Source organism: Onychostoma macrolepis, chromosome 12, assembly GCF_012432095.1.
Source record: "Onychostoma macrolepis isolate SWU-2019 chromosome 12, ASM1243209v1, whole genome shotgun sequence".
Lineage (NCBI taxonomy): Eukaryota > Metazoa > Chordata > Actinopteri > Cypriniformes > Cyprinidae > Onychostoma > Onychostoma macrolepis.
Window position 1 is genome coordinate 15,909,327 of NC_081166.1, and position 19,160 is coordinate 15,928,486.

General features: G+C 37.5%; 1 protein-coding gene across 1 annotated transcript in view; it reads right to left on the reverse strand.

Annotated features, from left to right (window-relative positions):
* The window catches only part of ca10a (carbonic anhydrase Xa), a 164,898-nt gene that overhangs the window by 135,350 nt on the left and 10,388 nt on the right, over window positions 1–19,160 (reverse strand). Inside the window, exon 3 of the mRNA XM_058794485.1 lies at window positions 14,076–14,150. Coding sequence (XP_058650468.1) covers window positions 14,076–14,150 — 75 coding nt within the window. The remainder of the gene's footprint in view (window positions 1–14,075; window positions 14,151–19,160) is intronic.

A 19,160-nucleotide genomic window follows, 5' to 3' on the forward strand; every position in this document is an offset into this window, starting at 1 on the left:
AACAGATAGTGCTGACGTACATTGCTGAATAGTAAATGCACCGTATTAAGAGCAAAATCTACCACCTGTGAACCAGACATGAAATTTCGGTTAAAACGGCGGTGATAACTTCCAAGAAACTGAAGCGAATAGCACATTTATCTTCACTAACGAGGGCTCATTCGGCAGCAGCTCTCGTATGCAAATGGCTTACGTGCGTTTTGCAAATTTTGGATTATCCACAATACATATCTGATATTTCAAACACCCTACAATATAAATGTCATTTAAAGCTTTCAGGTTTCTAGCCACACCAGGAGCCCTTTGGCTTCCCGCCGGTGTTCTGACTGATGGGTGATAACAGAGCATTCAAGCTTGAGTGACAGGAAGGAGTGACTACAGTTTCGCTCCCAAGACATCCAAAACAGTCTCGCAAATGTCCCGAACCATCCCCATCCTCTCCTCTAGACCCTATCATGCTCGTACTTGTCCCTGTCAGTCAAGTGGCAGTAAATAAAGAGCAGGTTATGAGAGTCTTCCTCCCTGCAACCCATCCATCAGCCAGTCTCTTAATACCTACAGCTGTCACCCATTCTGAGAGGAACTGCCGTGTGATATATTTCACCACCGTGGAGAAAATTAGCTGCTCTGGATATGTTTTGCTGCCTAAACTTAGCATTCCTGCCTGCCTTCAGGAAAAAGCGGAGATGACTGTCAATGAGATGAATTACCATTCAGCTGTGGTGGGGATTTTGTTGTTGGGTCTCTTGCACCCAGAGATTAAGGTGGCAGCATAATGCGTTTTCTCTACGGTTCACTCGCAAACAAAAGGCAAAGAATATGCTTGTGTGTTTTCTTTAATTACTATACTGTGTCCTGTTTGATGGCCGGGTGAATGGATATCTTGGATCTTGAAGTTGTGGAGACCAAGATGATGAGATGTTAACAGAACACAGACGCCAAATTTCTTTGACCAAAATTTAAATTCAGAAAAAGTTAAGAACATTACAGTGACCAGGAGGGGACATGTTCGGTTCACTTAGTTTTGTCATGGCCGACACACTAATTAATATGTCGGCCATGACAAAACTAAGTGAACCGAACATGTCCCCTACTGGTCATAATAAGTTAATATTCTTAACTTATTCAAATTAAAATTTTGGTCAAATTTAGTTGAGGTAACGACATCTTTATGTCGTGGCTAGCGATATGAATTTGTGGCTTCGAGATGCTATGTTGAGGGAACAACATCCATTTCTCGTGGCCACAAGTTTAATGCGTAAACAAACCTGCATGACCATAGAAACCTGGGATTATCAGAGATGGATTTATAAATATTTAATTTTTAATTACGAAATGATTACATTCATTATAGAAATTATTACATTATTAAATTATTATATTAACCATAGGCCTACCGGACTGTATTGTGCACAATGTAGACAGCATTTGAATGAAGTTTACCAAGAATAAATATTACATAAAGTACATAAAACAAAATAGGCCTATTAGAAAAGATTTTTATCCATCCCACAGTCTTGTAAGTCCATTAACTGATCATCTTTTTCCATAATATTTGTATATTATTATTATCATGATTATTGGTTATATTTTCATATCCGTTTATATAATTTTTTCCCTTCGTTTCGATCTCTTTACTTAACGTTCTGAATAGTTTAGTAAATAATAGCCTACTGTAAATGCTCGACATGCTTTGATTATGCTGACAGGAATTTTTACTGGAATTGAATTTAATGAATTTAACATTTTGGCTATTTTGGCTAATTAATAGACTATAATTATTAATACTATAGTGTTTAATTGAGGAATGAATCATTCACTAGTATCTGTAAATGAAAACACAAGCTCATTATCGTCACACAGGCATAAATACAATCATAAAGTAAAAACATTATTGGCATATTTGTCAAGCAATTACAATATTTGCAAAATATATGGTAGCAAATACTAGCATAATTATACAGAACATTAATTAGGTAAAGTGATATACAATAAATATAAAAATATAGCCCTAACCAGTTAATATAATAATAATAATAATAATAATAATAATAATAATAATAATAATAATAATAATAATAATAATAATAATAATATACAAATATTAAATAAAAAGACATGATCAGTTAACTGATTTACAAGACTGTGGGATGGATAAAACTGTTTAATCCATTTCTGATAATCCTGGGTTGCTATGGTCACACAGGTTTGTTCACACATTAAACTCTTGGCCACAAGTAAATGTCGTTCCCTCAACATAAGAAGTCGTGGTCACGAGAAATGGATGTTGTTCCCTCAACATAGGATCTCGAATCCACGACTTCATATCGCGTGGCCATGACATCGTTACCTCGACAAAATTATCTTGTGGCCACAACATAATGTCATGTTCCCACAAGTTAATATGACATTCCCATGAATTAATATCTCATGGCCATGACATATTATCACATTCCCACAAGTAAATATGTCATGGTCACAACAAAACTAAGTGAACAGAACATGTCCCCTCCCCCAGTCACTGTAGAATATAACTGCACAAAGCACTGAAGCAGTAAATCATTGCAAAGCATGCTTTTTTGAGTGACTGGATGTTTCTTTAACTTCAGGTAATTTTACAGTAAGTCCCAGAGGTTGATTTTTATTTGCCAGAAGATTTTTATGTTTGGGTTATATGAAGGTCACATTAAACTGTCGTGTACTGTTGACTTCTTAAGTGGTTTTGAATGGCTTTAGGGAATCTATTTTGTCTTCCAAAACTGTGAACAAGATGGTTTTGGATTTATAGTGACACCTGCTGGTATGGATGACAAAAAGATGTTCTTATTTCTGCTACTGTACCCTATTCACAGACATTTTTGTCATCTTTTCCAATAATATACTAAGACAAAGCAAATTGTATATTCAGATGTGATTTCAACATATTTTAGCAGACACCATGAGGGGATTCCACCTTTTGTAGAACAAAACATTTTGTTCAACAGCTTTTTCTAGGACACGGAAATGACTGGAATCGTCATCTCATGTGAATATGCATTGTTTCCTGTCTAAAGGTTCCTATATCCTTATTCTCTGAATAATGAAGAACTTTACCTATTATATTTATGTTTGGGAATTAAGAAATACTGTGAAAGTTCAAGCATTTTAGCAAATACCTAAAGCATTGTACATTAAATAAGCTTCTTTAATGTTCTGAATCCCCTTTACTTACTGCAGCACTTAATGTGTACAAGAACACCCATTCATCAGTCAGAGGAGCAGAGACGCTGCTCATTTATTCATACATGGGGATTATTAGGAGGCCATCATCAAACAGACCACAGTAAAAATGAGGCCAGGATAGCTGGGGCAACACCATTACCCTTTGAAAGCAGTTCCTGCTACATAATGATCACATATATCTCAGCTGATGTTCTGTGGCATTGTGATGGGATTGTAGGTTATTAACATGTTTTCAAATGGCTGAAACTAACTACATGCTATAAAAGGTCAAACTATAATTGTTTTACCTTTGTCCCAGACTTGCAATATATAACTATTAAAATCCATCATAAAATAATTGATAATTAAAACAAAGTGTGAAATAAACCCATTTGTGAAAAAAAAAAAAAAAAAAAAAAGAAAGAATAGTAAGAGGCTTCATTTACTAAAAGAAACAAACTAAACTTCAAAACTAACTTTAAAACTACCCTATGTTCTGAAAAGAAAAGAAAAAAAAACAATAGTGGAAGAAATGAGCATTCAATTAGAAATTTCACAATATTAATGTTCTAATTGTATTTCTGATCAAATAAATGCAGCTTTGGTGAGCATAAGTGACTTATTTCAAAAACATTTTCAAAAATCTTACTAACTCTGAAAAATCTGAATTCTTATGTAGACCAGATCCTTGCTGATTTCTATACCGATTATACCCATTCAAATGGTGTTTGACCTTGATCTTCATCTTTGACTTCAGCTCTAAAACCTCGTCAGAATGCAGATGAATATGTAGTATAATACCTAAGATAGTACAATAGAGGTAATGATGGGTACCCGATATTCATATTCTAATGACAAATCCAGCCAAAAGTGAAGGGAGATTGGGCCATTTAGTACCCAATGATGTATGTGCTGAAAGGAATCCATGTCTGTGTACCTAACTGACATCAGTACATCAACACTGTCTACTACAACTACTCTGTCAGGAAAAGCAAATGTCTTGGTTCTTAAAAAGTCCACATGTTTTGTGCCTTGAAATGATAGAATCATTTGGTTTTTCAATCAATGGAGCACATAGGTACTCCTATCAAACTTTCTCCTATCAGACTGTCGTATATCACAGTCATTTTCCTGTGGTGTCAACATTCACGAATGAAACACTGTTTCAGCTATAAAATCTGTGTTGATCAGGACTGACTCAGACAGATTTATATGAAAATGTGCAGAGATTCTTCAGTAATTCACATAGAAAGATGCTTAGCACGACTTCCTCCATCTGCACCCCCTATTTTTCTGGCAATGCACAGAATTTGTTTTGGCTGCCTTGAAAGTTGTGACATTTGCAGATTTGACACAGGCCATGTGCATTATATGTGATGCAAGAGAGGTTCATAAGCACTGTGAGATGCACAAAATCATTTATGATAATATGCATGGAACTTATTTCTTCATAAACTTATTTCACATGTCATCTAATAAATTTCAAACCACATGAACAGAAATTAAATAGTTTTCAGTGCAGTCCAATGTATTGTTTTAGACCCAGCTCAACTAGAGCTCCAAAGGCCATTTTTCTCTGTCCTTAATTACTATTCGACCAGTGGGTGTCAATCTGTAAACCGCTTGTAAGTGCTTGACATGCAGGATCTACCTGCCTATTAGCATCCTTCATTGATTTTGTGTAGCTTAACCACATCTTAAATGAAAGCTTTTGGTGACTCTCCAACATTACATATAGAGATAGATAGATCTGCGATATGACTGTACAAACAGCACTTTAACATGCTTACTGTCAGTGAAAGGTCATAGGTCAACAATAAATCAGTGAAAGCTTCTTTACATGACACACCATGTAAATATAAATGTCACAATGTTCAGATTTCTTTGTTTATACTTAAACTTGTAAACTTCTTTGTACTTAAACTTCATCATTCAACATCCGGACAGACAAGGGACTTATGTGAGGATGCTGTTCGTGGACAGCTCCGCTTTCAATACCATCATCCCAACACTCCTCCAGACCAAACTAACCCAGCTCTCTGTCCCTAGCTCTATCTGTCAGTGGATCACCAGCTTTGTAAATTCACATCCAACTCCTGCACCATCAGCACTGGTGACCCTCAGGGCTGTGTTCTCTCCCCACTGCTCTTCTCCCTCTACACCAACAACTGCACATCTAAAGACCCGTGTCAAGCTTCTGAAGTTTGCGGACGACACTACAGTCATCGGCCTCATCCAGGACGGCAACGAGTCTGCTTACAGACAGGAGGTTAAAGAGCTAGCTAGCTGGTGCAGTTATAACAACCTGGAGCTCAACACACTCAGAACGGTGGAGATGATCGTGGACTTCAGGAGAAACCCGCCTGCACTCACCATCATGGACAGCACTGTGGCTGCAGTGGAGACATTCAGGTTCCTGGGCACCATCATCTCTCAGGAGCTTAAGTGGGACACTCACATAGACTCCATTGCTAAAAAGTCCCAACAAAGGTTGTACTTCCTTCGTCAGCAGAGGAAATTCAACCTACCACAGGAGTTGCTCACACAGTTCTACTCAGCCGTCATTGAGTCTGTCCTGTGTACTTCAATAACTGTCTGGTTTGGCTCAGCTACAAAATCAGAAATCAGAAATCAGAAGACTACAGAGGACAGTTCGGTCTGCTGAAAGGATTATTGGTACTCCCCTGCCCAGCCTCCAAGAACTGTATACATCTAGAGTGAGAAAAAGGGCTCAGAAAATCACTCTGGATCCCTCACATCCATGCCTTTTTTTTTTTTTTTACTTTTGCCATCTGCTCAGCGCAACAGAGCACCGAATACCAGGACAGTCAGGCACAAGAACAGTTTCTTTCCCCAGGCAATCTACCTCATGAACAGTTAAATGTTCTCCCACTGTGCAATAAATATATGTGCAATAACTTCATATTTATTTATCACCCTACATTCTAGTATATCTATAGCAGACCTGTAGATACAATTTATAATAATAATAATAATAATAATAATATATTATTCACATCTTATTTTTATTGTCGGTGTGTTGTTGTTGTTGTTGTTGTTGCTGCTGCTTCTGAGAACTGGAAGCTGTGACACTAAAACAAATTCCTTGTATGTGCAAACATACTTGGCAATAAAGCTCTTTCTGATTCAGATTCTGTATGTAAGATACATTGACTGAAAACTAAATATTGTATATAATTTTGCTTCCCAACTAAATTGATCTTGTTTCAAGTAACACAATATTTCAAGGCTAATAACTGACAAAAGATGGTATTAAAAGTATACTATTTTCACTATTTTATCAAAATATTATACTGTATTTAGATATTGTATACTGTAATATTATACTGTAAACTATATATATATATATATATATATATATATATATATATATATATATATATATATATATATATATATATATATATATATATATATATATATATATATATATATATATATATATATATATATATATATATATATATATATATATATATATATCGTCTCGGTTCGGTGCATGAGGCCTTACAACGAATACAGGCAATTCACCCCCAATCCAGAAGGGGCGCCCGCAGTAATGCAGCGCTGTTTGATAACCGCCAGCAGAAGAACAGCGAATGCCATGAGTTGCGCACTTGAAAACAAAGCCCACTAGACAGTGACCATGTGCTGATTCTGAACGCGTCTCTCACATAGACTGACAAAGGAGTATACTTTAAAGGCTTGCGCACCCAACTGTTTGCAAAATTGAGCTTTGTGCTGGTGTATCATACCTCTCTCATTTGGCACAAATCCAAATATTCCATAATATTTCCATATTTGCGATGTAACGTATCTGAATGCTAAACAATTATTTATCATGTAAATTATAGGTTTTGTACTTCAGTCGCGTTCCAACGGTGACACAGTGGAGGGCGCGCTGATGTTTGGTTCACTGCGTTTTATTTTGATAAAGTAGCCTACCAACCGTGCTGTCAAGTTAGCAATGCTGGAACTGATATGTTTTTGTGTGTGTGTGTGTGTGTGTTTCTGTCTGTGTCGGCGCGATCACTTCAACTCTTTCCTTATACCTGCAGAATCAGAAAGCAGAAAAATAAAGAAAACAAATAATGTCGCTTTCTGCCATCTGAGTTTCCTTTCTGTGAACAAATTAAGCGCTTCACAAAAATTAAACTCAGCACATATAGGCTACCTGTCGCACTGTTTCCCCTTGTTTATCTGTAAACTAAATCAAATATATTTCAAGAATTTATTCCTTGTATGTATATATGTACTGCAGATTTGGTATAACAATGTAATAGTATTTTCACATCCAGGTAATTTGTACTACTGTCTGTTCAAAATAAATGAAAACAAACCGAGCATAGTAGATTTTTTTTTTTCCTGTTGTACCAAAATCGTATCGAACCGTGACCCGAAAACACGAACCAAGGTACGTACCGAACCGTGACATCAGTGTAACGTTCCACCCCTAATATACAGTGGGTACGGAAAGTATTCAGACCCCCTTAAATTTTTCACTCTTTGTTATATTGCAGCCATTTGCTAAATTCAATCAAGTTTTTTTTTTTTCCCTCATTAATGTACACACAGCACCACATATTGACAGAAAAACACAGAATTGTTGACATTTTTGCAGATTTATTAAAAAAGAAAAACTGAAATATCACATGGTCCTAAGTATTCAGACCCTTTGCTGTGACACTCATATATTTAACTCAGGTGCTGTCCATTTCTTCTGATCATCCTTGAGATGGTTCTACGCCTTCATTTGAGTCCAGCTGTGTTTGATTATACTGATTGGACTTGATTAGGAAAGCCACACACCTGTCTATATAAGACCTTACAGCTCACAGTGCATGTCAGAGCAAATGAGAATCATGAGGTCAAAGGAACTGCCTGAAGAGCTCAGAGACAGAATTGTGGCAAGGCACAGATCTGGCCAAGGTTACAAAAACATTTCTGCTGCACTTAAGGTTCCTAAGAGCACAGTGGCCTCCATAATCCTTAAATGGAAGACGTTTGGGATGACCAGAACCCTTCCTAGAGCTGGCCGTCCGGCCAAACTGAGCTATCGGGGGAGAAGAGCTCAAAGATCACTGTGGCTGAGCTCCAGAGATGCAGTCGGGAGATGGGAGAAAGTTGTAGAAAGTCAACCATCACTGCAGCCCTCCACCAGTCGGGGCTTTATGGCAGAGTGGCCCGACAGAAGCCTCTCCTCAGTGCAAGACACATGAAAGCCCGCATGGAGTTTGCTAAAAAACACCTGAATAAGATTCTCTGGTCTGATGAGACCAAGATAGAACTTTTTGGCCTTAATTCTAAGCGGTATGTGTGGAAAACCAGGCACTGCTCATCACCTGTCCAATACAGTCCCAACAGTGAAGCATGGTGGTGGCAGCATCATGCTGTGGGGTGTTTTTCAGCTGCAGGGACAGGACGACTGGTTGCAATCGAGGGAAAGATGAATGCGGCCAAGTACAGGGATATCCTGGACGAAAACCTTCTCCAGAGTGCTCAGGACCTCAGACTGGGCCGAAGGTTTACCTTCCAACAAGACAATGACCCTAAGCACACAGCTAAAATAACGAAGGAGTGGCTTCACAACAACTCCGTGACTGTTCTTGAATGGCCCAGCCAGAGCCATGACTTAAACCCAATTGAGCATCTCTGGAGAGACCTAAAAATGGCTGTCCACTAACGTTTACCATCCAACCTGACAGAACTGGAGAGGATCTGCAAAGAGGAATGGCAGAGGATCCCCAAATCCAGGTGTGAAAAACTTGTTGCATCTTTCCCAAAAAGACTCATGGCTGTATTAGATCAAAAGGGTGCTTCTACTAAATACTGAGCAAAGGGTCTGAATACTTAGGACCATGTGATATTTCAGTTTTTCTTTTTTAATAAATCAGCAAAAATGTCAACAATTCTGTGTTTTTCTGTCAATATGGGGTGCTGTGTGTACATTAATGAGGGGAAAAAATTAACTTAAATGATTTTAGCAAATGGCTGCAATATAACAAAGAGTGAAAAATTTAAGGGGGTCTGAATACTTTCCGTACCCACTGTGTGTATATATATATATACACACACACACACACACACACACACATAAAAATACTAGCAAACACCTAGACAAAAACAATATTAAAATGAGTAATTTTAAATGTTTTACACTACTATGCTCATGAAGGTTGCATTTATTTGACCAACCCATTCATTCATTCATTCATTCATAAAATAATGTGAAATATTACAATTTAAAATCTGCTTTCTATTTTTATACATTTTAAAATATATTATAAAAATGTTTTCATTTGGTGGCACAGCTGAATTTTCAGCAGCAATTACTCCAGTCTTCAATGTCACATGATCCTTCAGAAATCATTCTAATGCTGATTTTATGCTCAGGTAACATTTTTCATTATTATCTTTGTTGAAAAAAAATGTTGTGCTACATATTTATTTATATATATATATAGTGAGGAAAATAAGTATTTGAACACCCTGCTATTTTGCAAGTTCTCCCACTTAGAAATCATGGAGGGGTCTGAAATTGTCATCGTAGGTGCATGTCCACTGTGAGAGACAATCTAAAAAAAATCCAGAAATCACAATGTATGATTTTTAACTATTTATTTGTATGATACAGCTGCAAATAAGTATTAGAACACCTGTCTATCAGCTAGAATTCTGACCCTCAAAGACCTGTTAGTCTGCCTTTAAAATGTCCACCTCCACTCCATTTATTATCCTAAATTAGATGCACCTGTTTGAGGTCGTTAGCTGCATAAAGACACCTGTCCACCCCATACAATCAGTAAGAATCCAACTACTAACATGGCCAAGACCAAAGAGCTGTCCAAAGACACTAGAGACAAAATTGTACACCTCCACAAGGCTGGAAAGGGCTACGGGAAATTGCCAAGCAGCTTGGTGAAAAAGGTCCACTGTTGGAGCAATCATTAGAAAATGGAAGAAGCTAAACATGACTGTCAATCTCCCTCGGACTGGGGCTCCATGCAAGATCTCACCTCGTGGGGTCTCAATGATCCTAAGAAAGGTGAGAAATCAGCCCAGAACTACACGGGAGGAGCTGGTCAATGACCTGAAAAGAGCTGGGACCACCGCTTCCAAGGTTACTGTTGGTAATACACTAAGACGTCATGGTTTGAAATCATGCATGGCACGGAAGGTTCCCCTGCTTAAACCAGCACATGTCCAGGCCCGACTTAAGTTTGCCAATGACCATTTGGATGATCCAGAGGAGTCATGGGAGAAAGTCATGTGGTCAGATGAGACCAAAATAGAACTTTTGGTCATAATTCCACTAAACGTGTTTGGAGGAAGAAGAATGATGAGTACCATCCCAAGAACACCATCCCTACTGTGAAGCATGGGGTGGTAGCATCATGCTTTGGGGTGTTTTTCTGCACATGGGACAGGGCGACTGCACTGTATTAAGGAGAGGATGACCGGGGCCATGTATTGCGAGATTTTGGGGAACAACCTCCTTCCCTCAGTTAGAGCATTGAAGATGGGTCGAGGCTGGGTCTTCCAACATGACAATGACCAAGCACACAGCCAGGATAACCAAGGAGTGGCTCTGTAAGAAGCATATCAAGGTTCTGGCGTGGCCTAGCCAGTCTCCAGACCTAAACCCAATAGAGAATCTTTGAGGGAGCTCAAACTCCGTGTTTCTCAGCGACAGGCCAGAAACCTGACTGATCTAGAGAAGATCTGTGTGGAGGAGTGGGCCAAAATCCCTCCTGCAGTGTGTGCAAACCTGGTGAAAAACTACAGGAAACGTTTGACCTCTGTAATTGCAAACAAAGGCTACTGTACCAAATATTAACATTGATTTTCTCAGGTGTTCAAATACTTATTTGCAGCTGTATCATACAAATAAATAGTTAAAAAATCATACATTGTGATTTCTGGATTTTTTTTTTTTAGATTATGTCTCTCACAGTGGACATGCACCTACGATGACAATTTCAGACCCCTCCATGATTTCTAAGTGGGAGAACTTGCAAAATAGCAGGGTGTTCAAATACTTATTTTCCTCACTGTGTATATATATATATATATCTTTGATGAATGGAAAGATCAAAAGAACAGCATTGATTTGAAATATAAATCTTTTGAAACATTCTAAATGCCTTCATGTCATTTTTGGTCAACTGGTCAACATTTTGCTGAATAAATGTAACAATTTCTGTCAAAAATATGCTGCTGCTGCTGCTACTACTACTACTGCTAATAATAATAATAATAATAAAAAATCTAAAACTTTTTTTTTTTTTTAATTGTGCCACAGATATAATAGTATAGCCTACAACATGATGCCACCCACTTGTACTCTGAATTGGATATGGATGTATGACGGTGTAAATGACTAGAATTTCTTCTTTTCTCGGTCTTTTACAACAAAATCAGCTGCAGTGTGCAATATCAAAGCCATGCTAAGAACACTGGTGAGAGTTGAACGTGTTGTAGCTCATCAGCCAGCAGCGGTCAGGGGCTCCATCCATTCCACTGCCCCACAGGCACACTCAGATCACACTGATGCAACATACAGTACAGCTTCTCAGAAACACGAATGCTGGGGCTCATAGATAACAGGCACTTTAGTGTTCTGGGCACAGAGCATTAAACAATCATCAAAATACAGCTGTCCCTTCCCTAACACGAAGTCCTTCCCACACCTCTGGTGAATAAACAGGAACCAGATTGCCAATCCAACACCCCTCTCAGCAGCTCAAGATGCTGTGCATCTAAGCCCAGCGTGATATTCCACAGGATGTGACTCTGACTCAGAGACAAAGGTTTAAAACTTTTCTCCAGCTTTATCTCTTTTAAAATCCTTCTTTTTACCCTCCCTCATAACGTTGAACAGTGTAATCCTCTAAAAAAAAAAAAAAAGGATCAAAGAGCACATAAAACCATAAACATAAATAAGGTATCATAAACTATAAGCTTGGACGTCAGGCTTGCTCATGTTATGTAGGTTGATGGCCCTTTGCTGACCCTAACAGATCCTCATCACACCACTATTCCACAAAGAGGTTTATAGTTTATAGAGAGAGAGAGACAGAAAGAGCAATCGGTGAAAAATAAATTTCATCTCCAGATAATGGGTCTTATTCACTAACTGTGCGTATGCACATACAGTAGCTACACTGCATTAAACTGGCCGAAAAAAAAATGCATCTTAATATTTTTAGAAATAAAATCATGTGCATATTCAACTTGAGCACAATTAGTAAATAAGACCCAGTGTCTTTGAAATCTGTAGAAATGTGGCACTAATAATAAATGTGGCAAACATTCACTGATTTTTAAATCAGTATTTTATCCGATTCAAATCTCTATGACACAAATTGATTGCTTCAAAGTTTAAAACGATGTGCAACTACACAGAATAGATAGAAAGAAACAACAACCCTCTGAAGACCAGAAGAATGACCATTCTCACATCCCTATAACTCAAGTCAGAACATCTTCATTAGCAGAACAATTTACAATGAAATCTGACTTGTGCTCAAGCATCAGGAATTACTTGGACAGATTCTCGAGTTTGTAAACCTTTCTGAAGAATCCTTAACCTGAACATATGAAAAATACAACCAAAGTCAGAGGAATCCTCCATGCATTTCAACCTGTTCGGCATAAATGGTGCTTGATCAATCGAGAAAGCATAGGACAGAGGACTCCTATTTTAGCCAGAAGTAACAGTTTGAAGTTAAAAATATCAAATGGTCGGTGCTGACAGCCTTGTGGGTAGTGTGCCGACATATAACGGTGTTGCGTTTTGGGCATCCTGAGTTCAAATCCCAGCTTGAGAACCTTTCCTGATCCCACCCCCCTCTCTCTCACTCTTTTGCGACTAACTTTCTCAGTTTGTCGCACAAGCACATAATTTGGTCGCAATTTTTGCTACAACAAGGGATTAATCAATGCATGCTGATGAACTTTTATCATAGTTTATAGTTATGTGGTACGAAAGTGTTTAACATTCAACCTGTTCTTTTTCATCAGTAGTATTATTTGTGATTTGAATTTTGTGAACGGGACTTCCTCTTTTGCCATGATATAAGCCGATCGAATTCACGATCTTGTTGTCACGTTTTACAAGAAAAGATAATTGTCTGTTTTGCTTACATCTAGATACCTTTTACTTTTTAAGACTAAAACAAAAGATGGATTTATTGTCATTCTTAATTAAAAAGCACAACAACAATAAAACAGTAGGCTACAATGACAAATAAGATGAGACATGGCATACACCACGTGCAGTATTATATACCGGCTAATGAATAACAAAACGTTTAGCAAACATTGAGGAATCAAATAAATATATATATATATATATTTTTTTTTTTTAAAGAAAGCCTCCATAGCATGACGTGAGGTAAACAATAATGATAACAAACTTTTCAAATTAAAAAAAAAAAAAAAGTAAAACTAAACTTGCATGTTTTTTTCCACAAGAATATCAACGTTCACCTTCTCTGCTTTAAGAAGCGGTCTTTTACTTTAGCTTGAAAACCAAATCCTCCGTCCGCCATCGTTTCCTCATATTCGCGTCATTTTTGCAGCGCGCTGCATACACCTTCGCACTCGTGCTGATGTGGCGAGTATAAAATAGGCTCTACTAGGCTCGAACTTAGGGCAAACTATACCTTAAAATAAAATGCTTAGTTAATTACACATATTTAATAGGACCCAAATGATTGACAAAATGTGATTTTACATCACAAAGCAATAACTGTTTTCTAATTAAAACTAATGTAGAATACATGTGCTTAACATGAGCGTAGGGAAAGCCACTCGTGAACACTGATAAAAAGCTGTTGTAAAATGATTACCTGGAACAAAGCTCCCCTGAACAACTTCTTTGTAAGCCCACCATCCCTCGTGGATTTTGGGTGGATTTGGCTGAGCTGTGAGGAAAGAAGAGGAAAATTGGAGTGATTTAGCATTAATTATAGAACAAACATTTTTATTGAATGACCATTCACCGTTTTCTCTGTCATTCTTCATTCAAAAATAATTTCTAGCAAACAGCCCTGCAAAAGAAGCACAAAACTGGAATTAAAAGCCTCCACTTTTGTTCCTCAAACATTAGAATGGAGATGTGTTTTGTGTGAACCCGACAAGAGATCCGATTGAACCAGGGCTGTAGTTTATAATTGAAGTGACCAAGTAAAGATCCCGCTGCTAAAGGAGGTCACGGCCTGAAATTACAAAGCAAGATTTTAGGATATTGCATTTTTACACCTAAACTTTCTCGTCCTTCCTGCCACTGGAAAACATGACTTTGAGGCCAGAGGTGACAAGGCTGCCTTTTAATGGAACTGGAAGAGGGTTAATCCTTCCATCAAGGACAAGAACTAATGCAGGAGAGTGGTTCAATTTCACAAAAAGAGGAGGTGGCTGGAGAGGTGAAAATGCTTCCTCCTCTTAGAGGCTCTACTGGAAAAAAATCTAACACCACAGTGAAGCTAACAATTTCACTGAGTACTACTTTATCTGAACATAATGCTGTTGAAACCCTAAAACTGAAGTTGACCACAATGCTAAAGCTGCTTGATTAAAGATCCCTATGAATGAGGACAACTTCTGGATGTTGGCAGACTTTTCATACTGCACTAGTAATTCTGAATAGTGATTTTAAATTGCTTTAGGGCTAGTTCTCAAATTTGTCTTTCAAAACATAATATATACATAATGGTATTGGATTTACAGTGACACCTACTGGAGTGGATCCAGCATCATGCAAGTAAAATTCTTAATTTTTCACTCATCTTGTATTGTTTTGGGGAAACAAAACAAACAAACAAACAATACTGTAAAAGTATATTTGATATGTACTGCAGACAGTAAAGGGATAGTTCACCATTTACTAAACCTGTCTTCTGCTATACACAAAAGATCATATTTTGCAGAATTTTGCTTTGTTTTGTTTTTTCACAAATACACTGACTATAAACTAGGGTTCAAGTAAAGTTAGGGTTACGGTTTTTCACCCTGCAAATAGTACATTAAACAATGTATGATCATTACAGTAGTAACTGTTTGAATATGTCAAGGCCCACAAAACTGTGAAAACTACAGAATTTTATATCTCATCACCAACTGATGAACATCACAAATCGTTCTCCCTCTCCTAGTCTCAGGTATCCTGTCAGGATCTAACTTCAAGCAGAAGTTAGTATGGAGTGAGAGGCAATAACAATTCATCAGCCATGTTCTCCTGAGGGACACTGGCGTAATAATACAGGAGAGCTTTAGTGGAAGCTCCAGGACAAGCATCACACACTGCATCACACCATCTCTCTCCCTCTCAGTGGGGAAAACAAAGCTCCCAACCCTGCAGCTCAAAGCTGCCGTCATTAGCCGGACAGAAACAGGATAGGAAAACATAACGCCAATTGATCATTTCTGAAAGCATAAGACTCAAGCACTCCAGACTTTATGTGACAAAAGCTTTCCATAGAACATCCAAGTGTAGTGTTTTATGCCTATTGTGATTAAAATGAGAGCTCTGATGGCTTTCATGTAAGTGTGTATATGGATGTAAGCTTACAGGGACCAAAGGAACTGTTGTGATTGAATGGAATTCATTGCACTCAGATCTTATGTGTGTCCCAGTTGAATGTACAGGGCTGCATGAAAATGAGACATCACATATTTCATTATGACAGCAGTTTGAGCAAAGCAGCTAAGTTCTATTCCATTTCCCACACAGCTTGGCGATACCCCAATAACATATTTACTGGCTTCAGCAGAAAGAAATGCTTCAAATCTATAAAGTGAAAATGAAGTCGTAAGTCATAGACATTTAAAGCTGTTAATTTCACAAGGTTCTGTCCGAAAGACTTCAAGTAATTGGCGGCGTGCTGAAGTCTACAGTCAGGATGTGTGTGGCGACATCTGCATCGCTTTGCTTCCTGTCAAAACTAATCAAAGAGAGTGAAAATAATTACTAAATAGACAATGGCCCCACGTTCGATGCAAGACGATACATATTCAGCAGATTAAATCCGAACTGCCTCTAAGGGACGGTATCATCTCAGATCCAACAGGGTTTACACTTTACGCTTTAATAATGGCATTCAAATGATTGGCTTAATAATAACATTCAAATGATTGAATGCTGCTGGCATTGCCTTTTCAGCATTTTACAAATGGTGCCGCTTCCCAGCAGCTGACTTGCTCATGCATTATTCAAAGTTGGGTAATCAAATGAATAGATGAGGGCGGTTGCAGCACAGAGGTAACAAACCTATTGAATGTCTGCAGAGTTAGTGTCAATAGATCAAAAAGTAATTAACACTAATTTTCTGATCCCTGTTCCCAATGGAGGGACCCCCCTGCTTGGTAAAGGATTTTCAAAGAGGCACTTCACAACAGCTAAACATAAAAGGCACAGAGGCAAATTTGTCTACATTTGTCACTACTAGAGATTAGAGATGTGTGTGAGTAATTAGGTAGGCGAGTACTCATTCTGTACTAACTACTGTAGTTCACTAACACGGTTTAAACCTATGGGTTTCTCTTTAAACATTTGCCTGCTGAAGGCATCAATGAAATGTACTTTCGCATTGAATCTCTTGCCTAGATCTCAAAGTCCACATTAATCTGGATGAATATTTAAAAAAATGCATTTTTTCAATGCAAAAGTACATCAATTTGCAAGCGAAGATATTCGTAAATGACTCATTTAGTAATGCGACAATATATATCTATGGTTGTAGCGGCATTGTTGTGCCTGCTATTCACTTTAATAATGTTGCTAAAGATATATGTTACTTTGTACAATCTTCATATTACATTCTGCAAAGATTCTATTGATCACACGATAGATGCTTTTAAGACCGTACACTGTAAAAAGTGATAAGTTGACTTAACTTAAAAAAATTGAGGAAACCCGTTGCCTTAAAATTTTAAGTAAATGGTAATTAAAAAATAAGTTAATTGAATTGTCAAGTTCACTTAACTTTAAAAAAAAATAATAATCATATACTTAAAAAAATTGAGGAAACCCGTTGCCTTAAAATGATTAAGTTAAGTCAACTTTCACTTTTTACAGTGTACTCTGAATGTTCATTTTGAGTGCCACCTGGATGAACAATTTTATTCTTATTATTATTTCAGTGAGCATTTATGACGTTTTAAGCTTTCACAGCAAGGTGATTTAAGTGTTTTCAGAAATGTCAGTGTGGACGAGCAACTTTAGGAAAACGTAATAGTGCAAGTGGCGCAATATTTTAATTATTGGTATATTTGGTTTCTGCAGAAGCCCGGTGATATGACCAGAGGAGGCTACTAGTGCTGAGTATAATAAGTATTGAGCAAATGATTGTTAATTTTTTGTGTGTTAGAGTAGAGACCCACAAAGTTGCTCAAAATGCCAATCCATAGAGATTGGATGAGAAGCAACATTATTCAACCAAATAGAACTTCTACAACACCAAATAGGTGCTAAAAGACTGTTTATGTTAAGATACGAGTGATGCTCATTATTATTAGCATCTATCTGGCATGAGGGACTCTTTAATGTGTATATTACAGACCACAGAATATATAAAATTCACACAGCTGCAGAGAGAACTGGACCTGTGGGAGCACATGCAATTGTGCCCCTGATACACATGAAAATAAGGCACTACCATTTGAGCGCAAGGTTTGCATTTTTCCTACCACATTTAATTTTCCTTAGTTACAGCATATTTAGAAATATGACAAGCTGACAGACATCCAAGTCTTAAAATACAGTTTAATAAGGGCACCATAAGGATGCCCCTGAGTTTAATTTACAGTTGTTTTTCACCAGTTTACCCTGCTGTTTAATGTTTCTTGACTAAATTATGCTTTACACAGAGCATAAAATGGACAACTGTACTGTATTTAAGATGGTTGTAGGAAACTGTTCTGTTGATCTTTACTCCTTAGAAAGGTTTTTTTTTTCTTTTTTTTCAAGCATTGAAGCTATGCTGTGTAATATTTCACAAATCCATCTTCCAAACTATATTTTTTGCTTTAGCTCAAATCACTCTGGCAAGCCAATAATAAAGACTTAATATCCATTAATAAAGAAAAGAAAAGTCAGGCTACTTCTAAAACTGGCTTGGCCTTTCAGAAATACATTTACTTTGCACAGCATCCAGTTTGCTCAGAGGCCATTGTATGACTGGCTGAGGTGCCTCACGTGATCCAAGTTAGCCGTTACGTTTTTTGCCAAAGGTAAGTACTACAGAACCTTGCAACTCCCAATAAGACAACCTCTGGCCCGACCAGGGCTAAAACATGACGCTACATCACTATTATATGTAATAAAGTTTCCTGTGCGCTCCACTGACTACAGCGCTATTGATCATAGTGTGCTAGTAACACAGCTATAGTCGCGCTATGCATTTAACAGGTTGAAACTGAATCTCAAATGTCTGACAGATGAGATGGCAAGAAGTGAAGCTGATTTTGATGTAACTTTTCAATCATGAATATATAAGATTGTCATTTAATGAACTGGAACAGCTTACTGATGCCAGTTTTCTTCCCACAGTTTCTCATTGGCTGCTGTTGCTGTTGCTGTTACGGTCACATCCTAAAACATTTACTTGTGTAAAACCAAAGTGTATAAAACCCAACAAGCTGGGTCAAAATAATGTTTTTAACCCAGCATTAACCCAAGTGCATGTTCAAATCCGGTATTTTTTTGTCCTACAACTGTTTTTTTTCTTCTTCCCACATGTAAGAGAACAACTTGATTACAATAAGGTTAACTTAGCAGAATCAGATTCATTTCATAGAGTAACACCATCTAACACTTTGTTTGTACTATTGGTTTAAAAAAGGCAATTTATATACAGTACACAACTCAAAGTGTTTTTCCTCAATGGAAGTAGAGAACAACAAAAGAGAATTGGTACTCTACTACTGCATACATT